We start from the raw sequence: 23,031 nt of genomic DNA, 5'->3' as shown, positions 1-23,031 counted from the left end.
TCCAAATCTTAATTCTTTATTCAGTAAGTAGGAAAGGTTGGTCTGATTTGCAGTCCAAGAAATTGTACAGTAGAAAGGTTCTTAGAGAAGGCCAATAAAGTGAAGCAAGCACAATGATCAGGGGCATCATCATCTTAAGCTCTTTCCAGTACTTGGAGTCAGCTGTTCTGCAACCATTCTTTCTAAAAACTAAATAAAATAAGCAAAATGTATTTGAAATGGCAGAAATGCCTGTTTTTGATATAAGAGTCAAGGGGATATGCCTTTTTTTGATATAATAGCCAAGAGAATGGAGGGATCTACTCTTGAACTGAAAGGTCCATTTTTAGTTTCCTCAAAGAAACATGGATATGTTTATCTCACTCACTTTAGATACTAAGAGTATAGATGGGAATATATGAGGTAGCTGCTCTAAACACTTTTTGTCAGTGGAAAAATAGTAACTTCAACGTGCAATTCACCTGTCTAATTTTAGATACCTACTTTAGGGTGAGTGTGCCTTAAGAGTTATACATAGGTGACTAATTTATGTACTGACACTTAATTTAGTTGAATGGGTCCCACACAGATTTTCTCACTACCTGAAAGGAGGTTAGAGCAAGGCGGGGTCGGTCCCTTCTCCAGAGTAACTACCAATAGGGCAAGAAGAAATGGCCTCATGTTGCACCAGGGCAGGTTCAGATTAGGTATTAAGAAAGATTTCTACATGGAAAGAGCAGTGAAGCATTGGAACAGGCTGCCCAGGGAAGTGGTGGAGTCACTGTCCCTGGCAGTGTACAAGAGATGTGCAGATGAGGGACCTGGGGACATGATTTAAGAGGCCTTGTGGTGATGGGTTTACGACTGGAGTCGATGATCTTGAGGGTCTTTTCCAACCATAATTATTTTATGATTCTGTAACTCCATGATACTGATGAAACAGAACTTACCTTCAGACTAAAGTATTTCTGGTGATATGCAGAAGCTGGAGCCCCTAATTAAGTTAACTGTGAAACAGGGAAGCGTCTACAGATCTTGAGCAGCAAGATTAGCCAGAACTGAGAGAAAGTTTTGGAGGCTCTGGTTTTGAAATGAGTGTGTAATGACTGTCCTGTTGGCTGAGAAACCACCTGATCATATCACTGCCCTAAGAAAGAGCTGGAGCAAAATAAAATAGATCAATTTGTCTGCCACCAAAAGTGGTAAGTTCCGACTGAAGGACTATAAGTAATATAGGCTGATAACATCCCATGTCCTTGACCATGTATTGATTGCATCAGTTATGTCTAAGTCTTTTATTACCTCTATCCCTACCTGATTTTAAAATTAAAAAAATGAAACCTTTAATATGTTATAAAAATGAAATATCCTGTGACACAATCCTGTGATTTGAAAAACTTGCAGATCAGAAAGGGGAGAGTATCACCAAAATGGGAATATTCTTTATTTGATATTAAAAATTTAATTAATTATACTTAATTTCTAAATAGTAGAGCGCTTTATTTTTTTAAAAGAAGTTTTTCAGAAAACGCAGATCAAGCATTCAATGATATTTCCCAGTGAAAATTATGTCTGAATTCTAAATATATATAATAATAAAAGTTTTCATGCGTTGCAATCCTAAATGATCCATACTTCGATTAGCAAAGCAACATGATGTTTAAGTTAACTCCTCCTCAACAAGGGATTCCTCTCAGAACTAAGCCAGGCAATTTACAGTTAATTTATACGGGTTCAAATTGTGGTCAGAAATGGTTTTAGAAGCAGTGAAAGTACAGTAAAATGACAGACTAAGAGTTTTCCAAAATATGGCAGAAGTGTTCACATACATGTGGAATTCTTAGGCTTATCCTTCAGGGAGAAAGCTGGTCAGAGGGCATCAGGCTGAGAAGTAGAAGAGTCTGTTATGGACCTGGTGCAGAGAATAGTAGGAGCTGAGAAGTGAAGATGTAGCGCCACGGAGAACAAGGTGACACACAGTGATGGAGAGAAAGAGATTTGAATAAGCAGTTTGCTTAGGGGTCAGTAGCCATTCAATACCTGTGCACATTGATTGTCTGTGATGATTAAAATTCAATACACAAGACACATTTTTAATTAACAGTAAGCCAGAGAGATCCGTGTGCATCATTGCCTCAAGTCAGAGAATGGTTGCTGAATACAGAGAGCTTTATGGGGACCAAGCTCACAACAAAATTTGGTGACAAAAGGCACTGAAATCCAGAAGAAACACAGCAGTAAAAAGGCAGACTAAGGGACATAATCCACAATAAAGTAACTGTACACAGTTTTCTCTGATCGTTGGTACAGATCACGCTGGTTTTTTTTTTTTATATTATCAAAGAACCAAAAGTTTTTGAACATGTAGAAAAATATATATGTTTCTTGAAAATATTCTCAAAAGCTAAATACATTTATATTCATGATTAAAGGCTTTGGTTATCTTGGAATATGTGTAATTATTTGAATCTGCTCATGTTAAAGGTACAACATTATGAATACCTTTACTTAAATTAACTTTTTAAATAGTTTAGTTTAAACCTTATTAAACCTATTCAGAATTAAAATTCTAATGGTTTTAGCTTAATCCATATCTAAAATAAATTAAACTGAACAGAGTTGAGGCTATGTTAATTCTGAATATGTGTGCATATGCCCTTACCATTATTTATCAGTTTAAATAATCCAGTTTTTCTGAATGTCTTTTATAAGCAAACCTTATTAAATTTGTTTAATGTTGGTGCTCACTTTGCACAATGACTGCATAAGTAAGAAGGTAGAATGTCCATCATTTTTACCGAGTACACCTTCAGTAATTAGTCCTCTATTTTTTTTTTGCTTTTATGAAGTTAACTATTGCTTGTCCAAAGCTGCACTTCCTGAAGCAGTGAAGCTTGTGTGTGTGTGATTATACAGCTGTACCTCTTAAAACTCTAAAGTACTTAGTGACCAGTCTATGAAGTGTTGAATTCAGATCCATTTTTCATCTTCATGAGTAGTCTTATGAAGCAGATTTACTGCTGCTGTTTGTTACAGTTCTAAGGACCTATTGGTAGGAGAACAGTGCCTGGAGGAATTCAGGGAGGTCAGCTCCAAAAACACAACAAACAACAGTCCTAAGTTTTGAATTTGTGCAGGTTGCAGCTCATATTGAACTAGATAATAATCTCTTAAACCACAGGAAGGCTGTAAAAAGTTGTCCTAGCAGAGAGGTAATAGTACCTTTGTGTTCATGTCTAGTTCATACATGCAAATAAAACTGACTTATAGAAATGCATGTTCTATGTATTTGTACAACATTATAGCTTGAGTCTGTGGTGTCTTACATCCTTCTTCTAAAATATATATTTTGTTAGATGTATTTTACCAATTGTGTTCAAGTGTTAGGAAGTTTGTTTTGTGGCACAAATGAAACTTTACGGTTTAAAGGGAATGATTTACTGCAAAGAAATTCTGTCTTGCAAGCTTCCCTAAATCACCAGTAAGCTGATTCCTAAAACACAGGAGGGAGTTTGTCTGTTTTATATTCTTGTTTGTTTGTTTTTAGAATGGGTAAAAAAGTGAAGAAGGAAGTAGAGTCTCCACCCAAGGATGTGGTAAGTTAATAAACTGCTGTGCACTATAAAATATACATTACACAATTATGTGCCTGGCTCTACCATCCTTACATAGTTCCTTACTCCACTAGTTTACCCACATAATTCTAAAAATGTTTTTTAACGATGATTCTGTTTATTTTGGACAGCATGCAAACCAGGGTAACTGGGTGTGTCTGGTTCTTCGTGGAGCTTGTTGTCTCTGGCAGGCTTTGCAAGTAGTAACCTATGAAACAATCTGGGCTTATTTTTATTGGAAGAACAGTATTGACCTTCCACTTGTAAAAAATCAAAGGAGAGAAAGGAGAAGAGAGCCCCAAAATCTGCCAGTAGTTTGGATCTTTTGCAAATATACAAATTCACTATCAGCGGTTCGAGGTCTTCTGTTGTCGTTAAGGGTACTATGGTGAGAAGTAGTGGGACTGCAGCCAAATACAGACTCCAGAGGTTGGAGGTCTGGGATTTATGTATACATACATACATACATACATACATACTTTTTTGAGAGTCTATGCAAACCCATGAGCTAGAGCGGGACCCAAATAATGATAGCAATTCAAAATATAGACATTTTTGGAGTCTAATTGGTTTGTTCAGAAAGAAAAAGAAATAAGACTATTGACCAGAGTATAATGTAAATTCTGTACCAGATGATAACTAAATTGATGAGGAAGTAGAACCCCAACCAGACCATGAAAAATCAGTCACTTCAACTCATATCCAAAGCCATGATATCACTGAGACTTCGCAGCTGATAACAGTTCTCACCCAACTGTTCTATGGACAGATGAATATTAAAAATGTAATACATAATCTGAAGACACCAGTGAATCCTCATGAAAGGAGGCTTGAAATAAGACTGTTAAAGAAACATGAGAGGATAAATAAATTTAAAGTCTTTTCTGCATGGAATAACCTAAAAAGCAAGGAAGGAGGTGAAGGAGTCAAAGTAGTTGTCTGTGTAAAATAGGCCTGAAGAATTAAACCAAGTATCTTTGGAGTCTAAGAAAGAAAGAAAAAAAAAAAAAAAAAAAAAGGTAAGGAGACCATTTCAGTAAATATCTAGAAAGTCAGTAGAAGCAGAAGCATAGTTTCTAGATCCAAATGACACTATGAGAGTTTCTGAAGAAATGTGTGGTACCACCTCCTAACTACTATAGTAACTATGGATAATGTTAGAAAAAGATGTTTAACAAGTGGAAATATTAAATGAATAGTCAATAGAGTGATTAAAATATAGAGCATTGGAAAGAGTGAAGTCCAGATGGCATCTGCAGTTTTTGGCTTAAATGCTTAACATTACTGTACTTCAGAGTAGCACATTCCCTCTAGCAATCCTATCAGGAGAAAACAACTGAATGTTGCATACCAAAACTATTAAATATGAAAATAGCTTATTGATTAGTTCTAACTAGAAGCCAAACAAATATTCTAGCCAATTGAATATTGGTAACAGTGATCTTGTAAAATCAGATTTCAGAACTCTAAGCTTGGCTGGGGTATCTCAGATGACGGGAAATGAGACGCAGACAAAGTACAAGCTGTAGTAACTAATATCGACTGCGTATTAAACTGTGCATGGAAATCATCAAGTTCAAGAAAAGAGACCTTGAGATAATGTGGCAGATAAGATGGCCTCTGTGCCTGCAGAGTGTCCTGGGAATATGTGGGACTGCAGGTGACCGCTGATTTTTGCAGATTTCTAGAAACAGGTGAAGAACCTGTTCTCAGCTTAGAGAACACTGCTTATACATACCAGAGAGTATTCCTGAGGGCCCTTTTGTCCCTGCCTTTCTTAATTTGGCTTTTATTTTCTGTGTGCTGATCTTCTCTGTATAGTATATAAATACTGCTTTCACCTTGCTGCTCTATATGGATAACCTTAAAATGTGTTTTAGATAGATGAAATATGGTAGCTTTGGCATGATTGATAGGAACTTTCCATACAATATCTTCATTAAGGTTAGTCTAGAAGTTTTTCCTATTTGACCATCTATTGGGGCATAGATATAAAAATGGAAGTTAAAGCTTACCACTTGAGAATGTACTGAGGCGTCAGCCCTGAAAACTATAAATACCTGAATATTTTTGAAAACAGCTTCATTTACAACACAATGTTATAAAGGAAGCGATGCTGGAATATGAGGAGGTGGTACTGTCAACTCCTGAAATTCAGTCTGCAGAGAAACACTTTCTTCTGGAGTCAGTTTGACTCGAGTTTAGCAAGGCTTTCAAAAGTACCTGTTGTGATATACACAAACTGTGGAAGTAGGGACTAGATAAATGGACTAGCTTTCATGAGGCCTGAAAAATGGCTGAACTGCGAGCGGAAAGGGTTGTTATGGGTAGCATGAAGGCTAGGAGGAGGCAGTATGAAGCTGGAAGCCCCCAGGGGCAAATACTGTTTATTCTCCTCGTTAATTATGTGGTTGAGGGGACAGAGCGCACACTGCGCGGGTTTGCAGTCATTGCAAAACTGGGAGGAGGGCTTGATCCACCAGGTGGTTGTGCTGCCATGGAGCGTTATCTCAACAGACTGGAGAAGTGGGCTGAGAAGCATCTCATGAAGTTCAAGGAAGTCCTGCATCCGGAGAGGATAATCCCAGTCTGCAGCACAGGCTGGGAGCTGACATGCTGCAAAAAAAGCTTTGTAGGGGTTTGCCTTTGTACAGGTTTGCCTTAATTTGATTCATTTGTTAAAAGGATTAAATTGTAGAAATGATTTAAAAAATGAAATATGTATGTGATTGCATATTGCAATAGCGGGGCAGAAGCAACCTGACTTGTATGGAGAAAAATCTTATATTAGCAATCTTTTCAAATTGTATAAAGAAATCAGTGAGCAAGGAGATAGTGATGATCTGTTTATTTAGATTTTTCAAGTCTTTAACCAAACTCCTCTTTGACATAAATGCTGACAGGTAAAAAAGAAAGTCCTCTCATGCCTATAATGTCTGGTTATAAAACAGAAAGCAAAGGTGAGAAGACAAATTAGAGTTCAGTTTATGTAATGGAGAGAGGTTGCCAGTGCCCTGTCATGGGGATTTATTCTGCAACCTGTGTCATCCATCCCATGAGGATTAATGGGCTAGCTTCATGAAAATGTCAGTCAGCAGCCAAAAACATGAGTTCAGCCTTCAAATTATTAATGAAAAAAATCAAAGGCAAAACACCACACCAATAACTATTCCATTAGACTTTCATATGTTGAATGCAATTAACAGTTGAGATTTCTGCATCTCAAAAAGGATACAGATGAACTAGAAAAGTACCAAGACAGACAGCAAGAATAATCAGAATAGCTTTTTAGTTGGGAAATATCAAATAGAGTAGGATTCCTCTTCCCAAAAAAAGAATGACTGTGAAAAGGCAAATAATAGAAGCCTAGAAAATTATGCATGTAGAGAGAAGGCAAATAGGTATAATTTATTTCTCTTTCTCACAGTGAAAGAACTGCGGAAGAAGGGAGATAGACAGAATTATCAAGTGATAAATTAATCCGAAGAAAAGGCACTGCTGTTTACCTAAGACATTGTTAACTATGATACTTATGCCTCGGTATTAAGGATAGCTAAAATACAGATGGCTGCAAAAAATATTTACTTAATTAATTGGCAAAAAAAGTTCTCTTGTGCTTTTTAAGCACAGAGGCAGGAGGTGAGGTTAGCAAAGGTTAATAGTCTGCTTGCGCTCGCTGGTTACTGGCCTCTGTACAGGGACAGGATGCTGGGCTAGATGGACTATTTAGTCTGACTAGAAACATTTTATGTTATTTTTGATTTAGCATTTCAAAACAGTGGGTTTATGGAAGCCAAAAATCTGATGGAGATTCCAGAAGCTTCCAAGTTAAATGCACAAAAAAACTTTATCATATATATATATAAATCTCTCTCTATATATGTTTTGAATTATAGCATTTTTTTCATTTATTTTTCTTATATAAAATTAGAGTGGAAATATTACTGTTTATTAAACAAGATTTGGGGATTTATTTCAAGCTTGTGTGTGAGTTCAAACATATTCTAGCACTCAGTCTGGCCTGTATGTACCTGAGGAGAGTCCAGAGAAAATCAAGAAGATTTTGGAGCAAATCTTAAGAACAAAAAAAAAAAAACAAAACAAAATGAACACTAGCTATGCTAGCATCATGTTGAGGAAGTGTTACATCCAGTTCTGTGATATTTTTGACTGAAAATATTACTTTCCAGAAAATCAATCAGGCTCAGACCTCTTTTTAAACATATGTTCATTTCAGTGACTCTTTTTACTACATTTTAAGTCAAACGATACTGCTAATAGGAAGCTGACCGTTAAATATTTCAGGCGGTAGCAGTGAATCTGATGTCTATATAAATGAGTAGATCAATTGACTCTGCTCATGCCCCAACTGTGATAAAGCTGGGGAATTGTCAGTGAATTGTAGTTTATACAATTACTTGTGAGCAGGAGAGAGGCAAAGGAAATGGAGCAGTGTGATAGTGTCTTTGGTATTTAATCAATATAAATAAATTACTGAGACCGAAAACTCTTATTCCATATTTCATTTCTTATTAAACTTTATCTGAGGTCAATCTTTGTGTTTAATTTATTTTTCTCTGAAGGACTAACAGCATTTACTAAAAATTACAATTTCCTCCCAGCACCATGTATGTGGCCAGACTCAAGCATGCTGTTGGCAGTGAAGTTTCTGCAGGGTTGAATTTGTCTCTGCCTATTTAGCTATAAATCACCTTTCATTCAAGGCCTAGTAAGATTAAAATCTCTGAAATAGCTTTTGACAGCTATTAGGAACCCATTTTGAATTTCAGTAGAGAAATTGTAGGTTTAAATTTATTCTTTTATTATTTATATTCTTACTTCATAGCAGAACGTGTCATTAATGGAGGCTCCCAACAATCAGCATGGAGAAGGCCTCCAGGGCCGGGTGGAGGAAGGACGGCCGAGGTGTGGGAAGGGTCCTGCTCTGCTGCAGCCCCTCGGAATGCCCAGGTGGCCCTGAGGAGCAGCTGAAATGGAAGGGAGGATTCAGGGGGGAAAAAGGGTTTATCTTTCGCTAGGATAAAAAGTGCCCTGGCGAGCTCATACTCAACATCTACATAAAGATTTTTGGCAATATAGCTGCCTTGGTCATAGAGAAGTAACCTGTGTGCAGCCGAGCTGCGGGTCAGCTTACAGCAGACACAGTTGTGGTGTCAAAGTGATACAATTTCTTTTGCCTCTTTTGGTAATGCAAACCTGCATCTGCACAGGTTTAACTCTATCCACATTAGGTCCAAACTGCAGATACAGTGTACCCATACTGATAAAGCAGTCGCAGCTTAAACATACTCCTAGTGTCCTCTGCTAATCAAACAGCTAATTGCAACAAAGTAATTGTTGATGTAGAGGTGCACCCTTCCCTTCTTGTGCTGGGGCGCAGAGCTACCTGTTGCAAAGGATACAGCTACGCTGGCTGCAGCCTATAAAGAATCATCTCAAAGGATTTCCTTTCCTGTTTGCCAAAATCTTTTTTTCTCCTCTTGCTGTGACCTATATGCTAAAAGTTCTCAATTTGCAAAATATTTGGAAGGCAGCATTTGTACGTATGGGTTTCGTTAGTGACCCTGTCACATCTGCTTAGTATTTAAGTAATACTTTATTTAAATTTACAATATATACGATTCTGAATTTGTTACCTGAAGGACCATTTAAATTTAAATACATTCTTGAAAAATGTCATGTCTTATCTTGTACTTTTATCTAGCATTACCTCCAAGGGACTAATCTAGGAATAGCCTAGAGTGGACTGGGATTTCTTTTCTTTTTTTTTTTTTTTTTTTTTTTACTTGCTTTGATTTGGGAACCCGTCAGAAATGCACATTGAGATGCCTGGGCCTTAACATCATATTTTGCCTTATTTTTGAACATGTTCAGAAGGAGAAAAAGCTTCCTGTTTTTTCCTTTTCCTTCCTCATATCTTTGATGAAGATTTGCTCCAAATAATTTCCTCGATTGATAAAGGATGTGTGTAGATCTCCATGCCCTCATTGTTCAGCTACCTGATATTTTAAGGAACCCACAGTGTTAGTATATACTGTAACAGCAATGCAAATTATATCCTATCTAAACAAATATATTGATATTGAGAAACTGTGAATGACTGCAGTGTGTATGTAACACATGCGCTCTCTGGCCGTTGAGTGTGAAAAGAGTGGGACAGGAGAGAGTTTTCACATATAAAAAATGTATTTTAATTCCAAATGGGATTAAAACTTTTTATTGGGTAAAATTTTGATAAATTCTTGTGTCTTATTAAAGAACGAAGAGGCTTTTTTAGAAGAATGCCCTTTCTCAAACTATGTTAGTCCCAAAGAGTCTATTAAGAGGGTCAAAGCAGCTGGATTTGCGGGAAGATTTCTCTCAGTGTGAGAGGGGTCGGGGATGGAAACGAACACTTTGTATCACTTCCAGCTGGCTAAGCTGGGATCATATCAAAACGCTGCAGCTAGTACAGGATCATGGTAAGCGAGTGTTTGACAAGTGAACCGAGTTGAAGAAGGCTAAGAAAAGGTCACTGTGTATTTTTGAAACTATCACAAAATAGTAATGACACTGAGAAATCACATCCTTTCTCTCATGCAGCATCTAAGTTCATAGATTTTGTGCACGGCTTCTTCTTGCATTATTTTTCCCAGAGGTTGTTTCATGATTGGTTCTGATGCCTCAGGATGCTTCGCTTTCATACAAAGCAGAATTTCATAGCCTGTTGCCTTCACAGCTCCTTTCATGTACAGGAAATTGCCAAGGTTTCCCAAAATTTTCATACAAAATGAAATCATGAATCAATTTTGAAGTCAATTATTCTTCCTTATTTTTCAGCAACAACTCAACTGTTGTTAAAAAAGTGAAATTCTCTAGGTAAATAGAAAGCCATGATAGTATTTATAGTTCACTGCAGATCTCAAATTACTTTTTTATAATGAAATATGAGAGTCTACCAAAGCACACCGTAAGGCTCAGTATAAACTCTGACTGTTCTTTCCTTGTTTTGGTTGTAGTTTGATCCTTTATTAATTGAAAGCAAAACAGCAGCAACGGCCGTGCTAATGCTCAGTTCTCCTGAAGAGGAAGTTTTGATCAAAGCATGTGAGGCCATATATAAATTTGCATCAAAAGGTTAGTCTTATTTTGATAAGCGTTGTTCTGCCTTGCTTACAGATAGTTGTTCAGAATTTTTTAGTTTGTTAGTGTTAACATCTTTGTTATCAAAGATTTCCATCAATTTTTTGGGGGGTCCTGCAGTATCGATCACACCTATGGTTGCTGTAATAAAGGACCGAAATCTTGTGAGTATTATGAAGTAAATTTTTAATTTTGTGCTTTCAGATTTTATAGATATTCTCTTTTTAATGGAGCTTCCTTTAAATGCAGTCTAATTCTGTTTCGTTATGGGTAACACACTAGCATCTTGGATTAGATTCTAATTTTCATACTAGAATTTGAAAGTTCTGCACTAGTAATAGTTCAAAATGGGAAAACAATTATTTCAATGTTCTTGTGTTTTGGTAGGCAGTGTATTTTGAATGAAAATTGCTTTTTAGTCTGTTTATGTTAGTTTTTCCTATTCTTTGTAAGAACTTCTATGATAGATAATTGCTGGTGATCTCTTAGCCTCCAGTATGTAGCTTGTTTCTGCGTGTGTGGGAAATCTAACAAGTCTCTAAGATACAAATCCTCCAGGTCCCTGTGTGAATCACATATAATTAAGCATCATGTTCTGGATGCCCATTAGACAACTGTCTAACAAAGGCTCAAAACAGTCAAGTACATGATTTCCGAAGTTGTTTCCTACTCATTCCATACCACCCACTCCAGTCAAACTGGCATATGCTATTAGCATCCTTGGTATAATTCATTTATTTTTATATTAATTGTCATTTAATTTATGTTCCCTTAAAAGATTATGTTTTTGTATATGCTGATGATTGTGCTGGTAGTAATTATCAGCACTGCTGACGTTATGAGAGAAAAGCTGAAGGCTTTGACAGTTGTCTAGGGATAATTTGGATTCTGAAAAATGTTTAAGTTCAGCTTAAAAAGGCTAGTTTGGCCAAGGACATGCAAACAATTTGTAAATATGTGAAGAGAGAACTTGAAATGTTGGGAGACAGCTCTTAACCGCCCACTATACGCTGGCTCCTTCCCTAGTGTCCAAAGTAACATATGGAATGCAACAAGATGACAGATATTTTATTTTACTGTTTCTACTAAATGAATAATCCTTTAAATTATTAATGTAGGTATTCCTGTAATCTTCCAGAAGACTAGACTATCGCTTCTTGCAGTATTGTACAAGGGAAGGGTTTTTTTCACCTCAAAATTTATTTATTCCTTGGATATTGCTAATAATTTAAGCCATACTCCTCAATAAGAGGTAGTTCCTGTCTTAATTGGCTGGGTTTTGGCCTGAAAGTGATTGTAGTTCTCTGGTTTCTTCTCACATTGCCTTATTTTACCCTGAAAGGGTAGGCAGCTTGTCCCACTGTTCTTTAGAGAATAGATTATAAGGCTGGTGCACAAACAAAGGGAAAAAAAAAACAGGTTTGGGATTTTTTTTCATAGGATGTAGAGGGTTTTGAAAGAGCAGAAACAGACGAGACTAATCATACAAAACACTTGCTTACCTGGAGTCTATTCAGGTATGAAGTTCTCCATTCTCAGGTGGTGGAAAACTCAGAATTTAATGATCCAAATCCTATAAATTGCTTCAGTTGAGGAAAAGTGCGTGTCCATAGAATGAATTAGCTGTTGTTTTGTTTTGTTTTGTTTTTCCAGTAAAATAAAATAGGCAGGTAAGAAAAGAGGAAAGTAAAATGAGGTGCTATAATAGCTTTCACCTCTACTTCCCCAGGTAGGAAGGTATCCTTCATACTATTCCTGCAGCCTCCAGGAAGTGGGAGTTCAACAGAAAGAAGCATCCTTTTATTATACAGATGTGAATCAATCCTAGAGGCTGTTCCAGTGCTACATTCCAAGGAAATAGTAATATCTGATGGTGTTTTTAAGGACTATCCATCATACACATTAAGATGGGAATATTTTAATTTGAATAGTAAACTCTAGTACCGGAATTTTTGGCTTCTGAGTGCTTGACTTTTCTCTCATTGATGTTTCTTAAAGTAATTATTTTTACCACATATATTTGAAATATCCAGGTTGAGGTGAACTCTCTTATGACTGGATGGATTAAGGGCATCAATGACCCTAAACATACCTGATGGTGCAGAACCAAATTATATCCTTCCCTGCAGCATGCAATGGTTCTTCCTTACCATCACAGAGTACAGACAGGTTCTTCCTGACTCCTGTATAAATTTGTAAAAGTGTCAGCACTGGAGATCTCTTGTGCTGTAGTCTGTCTTTCTGAACAATTGCTTTGAATTATCTTTAAATTCAATTAATAGCATGCATCAACAAGGACATGGTCAAGCATGGAACCAGAAGCAAGGACTTCTTTGTTTCTGTAGTCCAATGAAAGATTGGTAACTACTACTAACTTTGTTACATTAGAAATGTTGACTTCCCATTACATTTTTACCAGATTTCTAACCTAATTACTATTCAGGTGATGAAAACAAAGTGACACTTCTTGGTCTTGGAGCAGTGGAACCTCTATATAAACTCATCTCACATGAAGATCCAACTGTACGCAGAAATGCCGTTACAGTATTTGGGATCATGGCATCGAATCGTAAGAGTCTCAATTTCTTAATATTTTTCAATGTCCAAGAGTATAATTGTTAAAGGAACAAGTGATCCATGTGAAAAATTCCTGTACTAACCTCCAAACAAAGGACAAGTTTACCTCTAATGATCTCCACTAATTTTGAAAAAAAAATAGGAAAAAGTGGATTTCCCTTCAGTTCTTATTTTTGATAATTCCAGATAATTCCTTATTTTGATAATGTTCCAGATCGGAACAGCCTATTTCTGGAATTCTGTCTGTCTGGAAAAGCCTGACTAAATAAGTGGACATAACATTCATCTTTTACATGATATTGATAGCAGTTGAAGTACTGAAATGTCAAACATTGGCATGCAGATTTACTGAGCTTCACTGGCAAGTCAGTGCTGATGTAGATGCTCTAGCAGTATCTGAGCTGGTAAAATTCAGCATGTCTCAAGTACCTTTTGGAGACATTGCATTCACATCAGTGTAGGGCATTTTCTAGAGCCATAACAGCGTATGTAGAGTATATAGAGAGTATACGTAGAGTATATAGAGTATATGTAGCGTTTATGTAGGCAGATGATCTGCCCAAATGATCTGTCCAGATTTATGTAGGCAAATGATCTGTTTTTCATGGTGATGCCCTAATCCCTATTAATGTTGCTTTCACCAACTGCTCTTTGCTTTTCTTGTTGCATTGAACCTTATGTCCTTTACGCTACCTTCAGCTCAGCACTAGATCACAGTTATTCCCATCAGACCTTGGCATGCTTTGCTTCCGCAGAAATACAGGTCTGAATGACTCTAGCTCTTCCATTTTAGTCACAGCTTTATTTTTTTCCCCTTAAAAGTATATTCACTTCATATCTTTTCTCTTGCATGTTAACACTGTGATGTGTTGACAGTCACAACACATCCCTTAAGATCACGACGTCTGTCCCAAAGAGTGCTTTTCAGTATTTCTAGCTAGTCATCATGTTTTTTTTTTTCCAGTTTGCTATTGACTACAATAGAAGTGCTTTCTGAAAGTCATTATTGAGGTTTTAATAAGACAAATATAATTTATGTTTTCAATTTGCAATCTGGGCTGTGTTAGCAGAAAATTAGAAAATGATGGCTTTAAAATTAAATAATGGAAGGATTGTTTTTAGTTCAATAGAAAGCCTTAATACCTATAAATAATTTTAATTATTAGGGCATGACTTTTTTGACAACTAAAACTGTACAGTGCTTAATAAGAACTAGCTAGATGCAAGTGAATGAAAATTTAATGAAGAATCAGGGAACTCTTCTGTATATCAAACAGCACTGAATATGTTGTCTGGTGCTTGAGAATCTCCTGTATATGTTTTCTGAGCCCATTATCATCTTCCTATAATTTGTGCTGGGTGTCACTCCCAGTTGGACCTTTTCCTCACCCAGGGAGTAAACTTAAGTGCTTTTTGTTTGAAGCAGAAGTCCTGTTTCTTTACTCAGTTCAGTTAGCCAAAGAAAAGACTTCATATCTATGTTTATTTCCTTGTAGCTGATGTAAGGAAGTTGTTGAGAGAACTGGATGCTACAAATTCCCTTATATCACGGCTGGCACCGGAAGGTAACTTGTAGTATTCCTTTCTTGTATGAAAATGCTATTGGAAATAATGTACTATTGCCATTTGATCAGGAACCTTAATAGAACACTCTTTATAGCTGGTGATTGTCGCAATACATATTAAAGTGGTAACTGCTTTTATAGGCACAGCTCAGCTATTCAGTTAGTAGTATTTTATATTGGACAGATGGAACAACATGTATATGAAAAGGTATGATATGATTAACATTAATGCTTATTGACTTTAAATAATGCTAAATTTGATACTAAAGTATCAAATTAGTGAACATATACTGTGTTGAATAAAAAAAAATGTTTCTTTTCCCCATAGAAGATGTAGTCATCCATGAATTTGCTACGCTATGTCTAGCACATATGGCTTCTGAGTATACTAGTAAAATACAGATATTTGAGCAAGGCGGACTAGAACCACTTATCAGACTACTAGGTAGCCCTGATCCTGATGTTAAGAAGAATTCGGTTGAATGTATCTATCTCTTGGTGCAGGTAAAGGCTTTTTTTTTTTTTTTCCCCCCTTCCCAATTGAAGAGGCAGATAAGCTTTCTCTGCCAATCCCCTGCAGGGTTAATCGTTTAAAAATATTTCATTCTTGTACTGTCCCTTATACATGAATGTATTTGAAATCACTACACCCAAATCTTTGATGGTAACATTAGTTTTAAATTAGCTTATTTGACTCTAATTTTGTTGACCTTAATGCACTTATCCTCACAGTACAGCAATGTAAGTAAGATCAGAATCAGATTCAAATGTGTTCTTAATTAAATATGAATTTGTTTTCTTATGTGGAAAATGTTAATCTCAGTAATGAGAGCATAATGCTTCTATCCAAAAGATAGGAATAATCCTGTGAATTAAAGAACCACAATTTGCATTCTGCCTTGTTTTGACCAACAAGTCCCATAGTCGAGATTTTAAACATCTTTCTAATGATAGGTGAATGTTGTTAACAACTGCTTTCCATATTGGAAGGAGTAGATTTGTTATTGGCTTCTTTCACACTCAGAGCCAGTGTCATCCATATGCTGCTTAGCAGAAGAATGATGCATTTGTATGGCAGTTCTCTTCCCAGGCTGAAGCGACTCCATTCAATAATGAATTCAGTTTATAACTCTATCTCTTTTGGGGCATCAGAGCATGTCTATTCAGAATCACATTTTACTCTTTCCCCTTTCTTACTATCTCACTGTCTTTGTTGTGGGGTATATCTGGATAACTGCACCTGGTGCTTGCTTATATTGATAAGGATAATTGCATGCTGCACATGTGCAATAAGCTATTTAAAACCAAATTGTGATTTATTTATACTTTTTCTTTCTTAGTATAATCTACTACTGCTCTTTATTAAGCAGCATATACACTGTTTAAATTTAATTTTTAAATTGTTATTTTATAGCTATTGAAACAAAAGAAGATGCAACCAGGCAACCATAATAATAATCTTTTCCCTCCAAATGAGGAAAATCAAAATGGTCAAACTAAATTTAAAAAACTTTCTCAAAGAAATATGTGTATGTGCAGACAAAAAAAAACAAAAGCAAGCAGGCTCCCTTAGACAGAATGAGATACTGCAGTGTATACCTCACTCATGAAAAATAGTTGGATTTTATGTTTGAGGGGAGTTTTTTATACAGATTGTTTGATTCTTAGCTGAAAAGAAAGAAATCTTCAGAACTGGCAGTTCTGGAGTATTGACTCAGTGTTGTGTATTTGAAATCAGATTCTCCCTGTTCCTTCTGTAAGTCAGGAATTGTTGTGCTGTTATGTTCTCCATCACTTACACTCTTCCTTTGAATATTTTACTGCAGGATTTTCAAAGCCGGGCTGCAGTTCGTGAACTGAATGTAATTCCAGCCTTGCTGGAACTACTGAAATCTGAATACCCAGTTATTCAGTTGTTAGCCCTCAAAACCTTGGAAGTAATTAGCAATGACAGAGAAACCAGGATAATACTGACAGAACACCAAGGGTTGGATTATCTCCTTAAGATCCTAGAAACCAAGGTACAGTTTACTTGCCTTAGAAGTTGCTGTTCCTGCTGTTTATATTTGTATTACTGATCAAAAATACTGTTCATATTATGGGAGAATGAAGGAAAAGAAGGAACTCCTTACATATTAAACAATTAGAAGCAGCATACAGTTTGGTTTACTTTCTCAGATTTTCACTTTGCCACAGTACAGTAGATAAAATAAAATTATGTAGCATTAACAGTAGATATGGAACAAAGGAATTCACCCAAAACTATGTTTTATTTGCTTAACGGGCAGTTAGTATAACTAATTGCTATTAGTTATATTGATTTGCATTTGCTATCCAATTCTCAAGCTGTTGTAAATATCAGAAAAATCGTAATGTAACTATTTATACAATGTTTTACCCAAATTGCTGGTTACATGTTGAACTATACTTGGTGGTCATTCCTAGTTTGAAAGTTAGTCTTGCTTTCTAAATTTACTTCGATAGCAACAGCTATAAATATAATTTCTTACCTTGGAAATTTAATTGTTTATGTTAATATGAAACTCACTTTAGTGCTTCTTGCCTTCAGATATCCCTATATATTACCGCTACTTATTTCATCTCATGGGAAGTATGTTTTCTAGCAAAATTAGTAAAGTATTTGAAATATTTTGAAAAGTTTACTATCATTCTGAATACCTTCTGAAGCCACTCAGAAATAAACAATAACTTCCCTGTTTTTTCGCTGTTTTAGACAAGTTGTACTGTATCTTAAGGAACATTAGGGAAATTATATGAACAACATGAGAATTAAAAGATATTCTTGGTAATCTAAGCAAACTGTCCAAAAGACAGGTATGCCAATTATGCTACAAAGATAAAAGCTAAACATATTTTAATGCTGATTGGAAGATTATTTGTTTGTTTTTTCCCTTATTAGGAATTCAGTGATCTACACGTGGAAGCTCTTGCTGTGGTGGGGAATTGTCTCGAAGATGTGGATACTATGCAATTGATTCAGCGGTCGGGAGGCCTTAAAAAGCTGCTTTCATTTATAGAAGTTTCTACTATTCCTGAAGTTCAGAAGAACGCAGCGAGGGCAATTGCCAAGGCTGCTTATGACTGTATGTGACTTTTTAGAAATCTATGCATACTATTTAGTGAATTTGTTTATGAAGTGAATTTTCATGCAGCAGGGTAGTGGTTGTGCTGAGGAAGACATTGGCGAGAATGAGTTAAAATGATGAAGCTTGGCAATCAGAGCAGCAAGCGAATGCTACGTTGTACATATAAAGATTTTAAGATTTTCCCTCAATTCATTTGTAATATATCTTGCAAAGTACTCTCCTCAAAAGCAGAAATGGACCCCAGAAACTGGTCTTTGCCTTCTATTTAGTGATGCCATTTAACTGCCATCTTAAACCTTCTCTGCCAGCACTATTTCACAGTGGTATTGGTTAAGACTTAAGCACAAGCTTACTTCCTTCTACATTCAACTCCTCATCCAAATGCCAAGCATTTTCAAACACAAATTCCTTTAATGGGAACATGAAAAAAGCCCTTCACGTGGCTTGCAGATTAATATTCCCAGTGGAGTTAAATATTTTCATTGTCATCTTTTTATAATTACTCATCCTACGGTTCTTTTTTATAGAGTTTTCTTTAATTCAACAAGGAATTCTGAATTAGGCAGAACAGGCTCATCATTTTTGCCCACAAGGATTCTTTTTAAATAAATCTGCATATGAAAATCCTTCCATACATTGGTTTCTGAGTTGCAACATATGCCTTGTACTGCTATATAGCAAAATTCAATGTAAGAAAGAATATATTTCTGTCTATTGAAGATTTAGATTCTGTGAAGGGATTTTATGACAGTAACTATGACAGTAGAGCTTAAATATTTTGTTCATATTTCCATCATTTCATGGCTGAATCATGCCTTTAATTTATGTATATTTTACAAATATATTACCTAATTGAATACATGGCTAGAAAAATCTCTCCTTTTCTGCAGTATTTCAGACCTTCTTACTTCTTATCTCAACTTATTTGTCCAATTCTTTTCTCACCTTTCTTGGTTTGACATCCAGAATATTTATAATTATTTGGATTGCAAATTATAAATGGAAAGAGCAGAAGCTACCTTTGCTAGTATTTTGTAAGTTTCTGCATGCTTTCTGATGCTTCATTATTATCCCTTGGAAGCCTTACATGTCACTGAAAATTATCTGAAATAATGTTATTAGAGGTATGAAAGATTAGAAGAGTCCTGCTTATGCCAGTGTTTTCTTTTGTGTATTTTTCTTGTAGTTTTATTTTATTATGCAACTTAGGTTGGTCAATATTATTTTTATAGTCCTGTGACACACTTGTGAGTAGTATGCTATTTATATTTGTTCTTACTTTCTACTTCATGTTACTCCGTTTTCATATTTATTTTCACATAAGCGTAGCCTTCTTTCTCTCTCTTCTTCATTTTTTTTTTGTTTCTGGTGGCCTAATATTTTAGCAGCTGTTAGTAAAAGCATGTCTGAACACATTTTTAAAGCACACAATGCAAGATCTAAACATAATATGTTATAGTTCTGCATATGATCCTATATCATTGGATGTTACTGCCAGTGATGATGCATCTTCTTGTCACTTTTCTTTACAAATGGAGTCAATGTGGTTTTATTATAAAGGTTTGCTCTCTTCTTCAACCTGTGACAGTTGGTATGGATGTGCTAAGTTGGGAAAATAGATCAAAAAGAAGATATAAAATATTTGGTTCAAAACTGAAGAATTTTGTTGACAGACAGTTAGATAAATGGCAATGCGTTGTAGTGGCACAGTGGAAAACACAGTCCGGTAAACTTGCTGCTCAGTATGGCCTCTGGAAACATTAAATTTATTTCACATACTCAGAGCTGCAGGTCTAGAGTCAGACAGAATAGTTCAAAGGCAAAAAGCAAGCAGAAGCAAAAAGAAGGCAAAAAAAAAGATTTGCCACACTATGCAATAGTTGTGTCTTTTGATCCTGCTTGGAAATATCCTGAACAGCCAATCCAGTCTACAATGCTATGCTAATTAGTAAATGTATTCATTAGTGCTTGACTTGATGTAGGATCCAATATGATACAACAGAGCTCTAAGTTCATATTTGACATTTTCATTAAATTTGCAATAGCCACACAGTAGCCTGCACTCTTCCGGTTTGATAAACATAGCTGTATTTTAAGAACATTTCCTGCATAGTTGAGAAAAAATAAATGCTGCTTTTCATTAAAATGAAAAACTGAACTGCTGCCATGATGGAACATGTATCTGGTTTTTACTCCCAACAGCTGAATATACAGCAGTGCTCGTTTTTGAAAGGTTTATCAATGACAGATGGCTTTTTTTTTTTCCTCATAGGTGTGATTGTAGCAAGCAGTTTTGTTCTGTGCCCTCTGGAAGGGGGGACTCCTGTAGCTTTTTTGTTTCTTTCTTTAGAAGACAGATGATGGTTTGAGAGCTATTCTCAATATCAAAATAACTTGGAGGCGCAAACGTGACATTCAAATTGAAATTGCATGCATCTTTAGGTTGCTACTTTGTTTAAGTAAGGTAAAATTGATCACATTTTTATACACAATCATTATCACTTTGACATGGAAAAATCATTCATTCTGCAACATAGCTCTACATTAATTCATCAATAGTTTTATTTTGTATTCTCAGAATTATGGCAGTGATTTTTATTCTGATTCTATTATTTTCCAGTAAATAATGCAGTAATTTCAGACCGCAAAATACAGTGTAGTTGTGTGAACTATTGAATATTTCAAGGTGGATTATCTGGACTGTTGATTAAGTAGGGCCTGACATTTCCTTTGCGCTGCTAGCTGCAACAACAACAAAACACTGTGGAGAAAGTGGTCATCGAGCTCCCTTGAGTTCAACCCCACTTCTGATCTGAACCTTTCCCAGTTCTTTACATGTATCTAATTGACCATCTTTTCAAAAGGGAAGATGGTAAAATGCTCTGTAGTCTGATTAACATATTTTTTTTTAATGCAGGGTTTTTTTCTACTTATTTGGGTTATTTCAACTCAAGGTTAGTGGGAGTTCACAAGACCGTAATCTTTTCTTCATTCAAAATTGGTATAAATAATTCTGTAAGGTCATGACAGAGAGCTGAGCAAAAAATGAGTAGAACTCTTTGATTGTGATTTTGGGGCAAGAAGAGGAAATAGAAAAATATATTGAAAAACAAAGGTCAGCTCGTGATGGGGTCAATGCATGAAAAACTGCTCAGAAGTGTTAGTGCTCCAGAGCCTCTGGGTAGGTTGTGCCTGAGTATTTTGCTTGGTGTTAAATCAATATATTCAAATGACTTAGGGGTCAAGAAATTTAATCCCCCCCAAAATGGTGTTGGCACTGAGTATAAGCTGAGAGCAAAGGACACCTCTTAGCTGCACCTTCTTTCTGCTCTATAGCAAGGCCAAAGGGAACAGCTCATGCAAACATAGAAAGGAACTGCAAAAAATGCTCATCTCTTAAATAGAATCGGCGTCTGGATCTGAATACATTAATAATTTTCATCTATCTGTCTCACAGTTTTTCTAGATTACTGAAAAATATTTTTTTATTTAAAACATCTTAAATAACATTTTCAGCAGTTCAGAGGAACTTTTTCATACTACAATTTTTTTCATTTGGATTTAATATAGATGTAAAATACTTTAAAGTGGAATGTTTAGCCATCATCATAAATATCTATATGATTATTTATTACTACTAAAATAAACTCCTGAAACTTGCTGTATCAAAAACACATCCATGAGGCATGAAGAGTCTCTATAGATCATTATTAGGGATTATGGACTAGTTTGGCAAGCAACAGGCCAGAGGCATATTTGATTGCTTGTCAAAGCAGGCTGTAATCCCAATTAAGGGCTTCTCTGGAGAGCTGGCTGAGACACATCAATGTTGCAGCCAAGGTTTTGCTTAAAATCCTCTCCTTCCTGTTCTTTCTGTTACATGTTTAACATTGTAATTTCAATTGTATATTTCTGATGATTCTAAAAACATTTAAAACTGCTAGAGAGGAGAAAAAGTCTATTTTTTACATGATAGGCATCAAGTCATTTCTATCGTAAGTAGATTTTCAGTCAAACCTCCTTCTCATTAACTCTGTTGACTATTATTCACAACATATTCAGTTTTATTGAAAAGGGAACTTAAAATATATCTTCCAAACCCGCTGGATGCCTCCCTGTGCCACGTGCTCTAGGTGTCCCTGCTGGAGCAGGGGGATTGGACTAGGTGATCTCTGGAGGTGCCTTCCAACCTCAGCCACTCTGTCATTCTGTGTGTAATTCTGTGTGAAATCCTCTACAAAATATTCATTAATGAGGAAGGGCAAGGGGTATAGGACTTAAAATGCAATTTTAAATTTATTTTGCTTTCTTGATTCTTGTATTTTAATGGTGCTCCTCTAAGTTCAGTTACTACATTTTATTTGCTTGATTTTTTTATACGGTAAACTGAAGGAAGGATACATTCCTGAGCAAGTATGATTCTGAAAGGGGGAAAAACCTGTTTTCACCAAGCCTCTATTCGTTATGTGGCACTAACTTTGCATTTTACTTGGCTATGTAAACTTAATAGCCACGTGCATTTAATAGGCATCTTTTGAGCTTGATTCAGAGCTCAGTGAAGTCTTATGGGGTTTGGATCAGGTCCTTTGTGCATGTTTCTTGATCACTGATGCCTATGTTACCAAAGTATTTTCATTTCCATGGCATCAAAAGCAAGTGTTACGATGGAAATAAATATGATATTAAATTCATGCCCTTTGTCCAGTTGTCTGTAAGGCCGATTTTGGTGCTTATGGGTCATCTGGAATAGATTGCTTCTCATCAGTGTTGCAACAGTTGCACTATCTCTACTAACTGGTTTAGAAAATGAGCGAAGATTAATGCTATTTTTCTTTCTTTTGTTTAAAGCTGAAAACAGAAAAATCTTAAGTGAGCATGAGGTTGAGATGTGTCTCATAAGCCTTTTGGGAAATGATAATGATGGAGTTAAAGCTGCAGCTTCCCAAGCAATATCTGCCATGTGTGAGAATTTAGCTAGCAAAAGAGCATTTGGACCCCAGGGTAAGTAAGCTATGAACTTAGAACCCATGCTTTTCCTTTTGCAAG

At 35.9% G+C, this 23,031-nt stretch overlaps 1 protein-coding gene across 2 annotated transcripts in view; it reads left to right on the top strand.

Moving 5' to 3' along the window:
* Positions 1-3,527: 3,527 nt before the first annotated feature.
* Positions 3,528-23,031, top strand: part of ARMC3 (armadillo repeat containing 3) — a 49,499-nt gene continuing 29,995 nt past the window's right edge. For both annotated transcript variants that reach the window (XM_010213865.2, XM_088534019.1), the window contains exons 1-8: positions 3,528-3,575; positions 10,613-10,730; positions 13,180-13,305; positions 14,810-14,878; positions 15,207-15,382; positions 16,705-16,899; positions 17,799-17,982; positions 22,834-22,986. In XM_010213865.2, the coding sequence (XP_010212167.2) occupies positions 3,528-3,575; positions 10,613-10,730; positions 13,180-13,305; positions 14,810-14,878; positions 15,207-15,382; positions 16,705-16,899; positions 17,799-17,982; positions 22,834-22,986 (1,069 nt within the window). The remainder of the gene's footprint in view (positions 3,576-10,612; positions 10,731-13,179; positions 13,306-14,809; positions 14,879-15,206; positions 15,383-16,704; positions 16,900-17,798; positions 17,983-22,833; positions 22,987-23,031) is intronic.

This window comes from Tinamus guttatus, unplaced genomic scaffold (genome assembly GCF_059628265.1).
Source record: "Tinamus guttatus ecotype Peru unplaced genomic scaffold, ASM5962826v1 Tinamus_guttatus_pri_ptg000530l, whole genome shotgun sequence".
Classification (NCBI taxonomy): Eukaryota; Metazoa; Chordata; class Aves; order Tinamiformes; family Tinamidae; genus Tinamus; species Tinamus guttatus.
The sequence above is the reverse complement of the archived record's forward strand: the minus strand, read 5'-3'. Positions and strand labels throughout refer to the sequence as shown.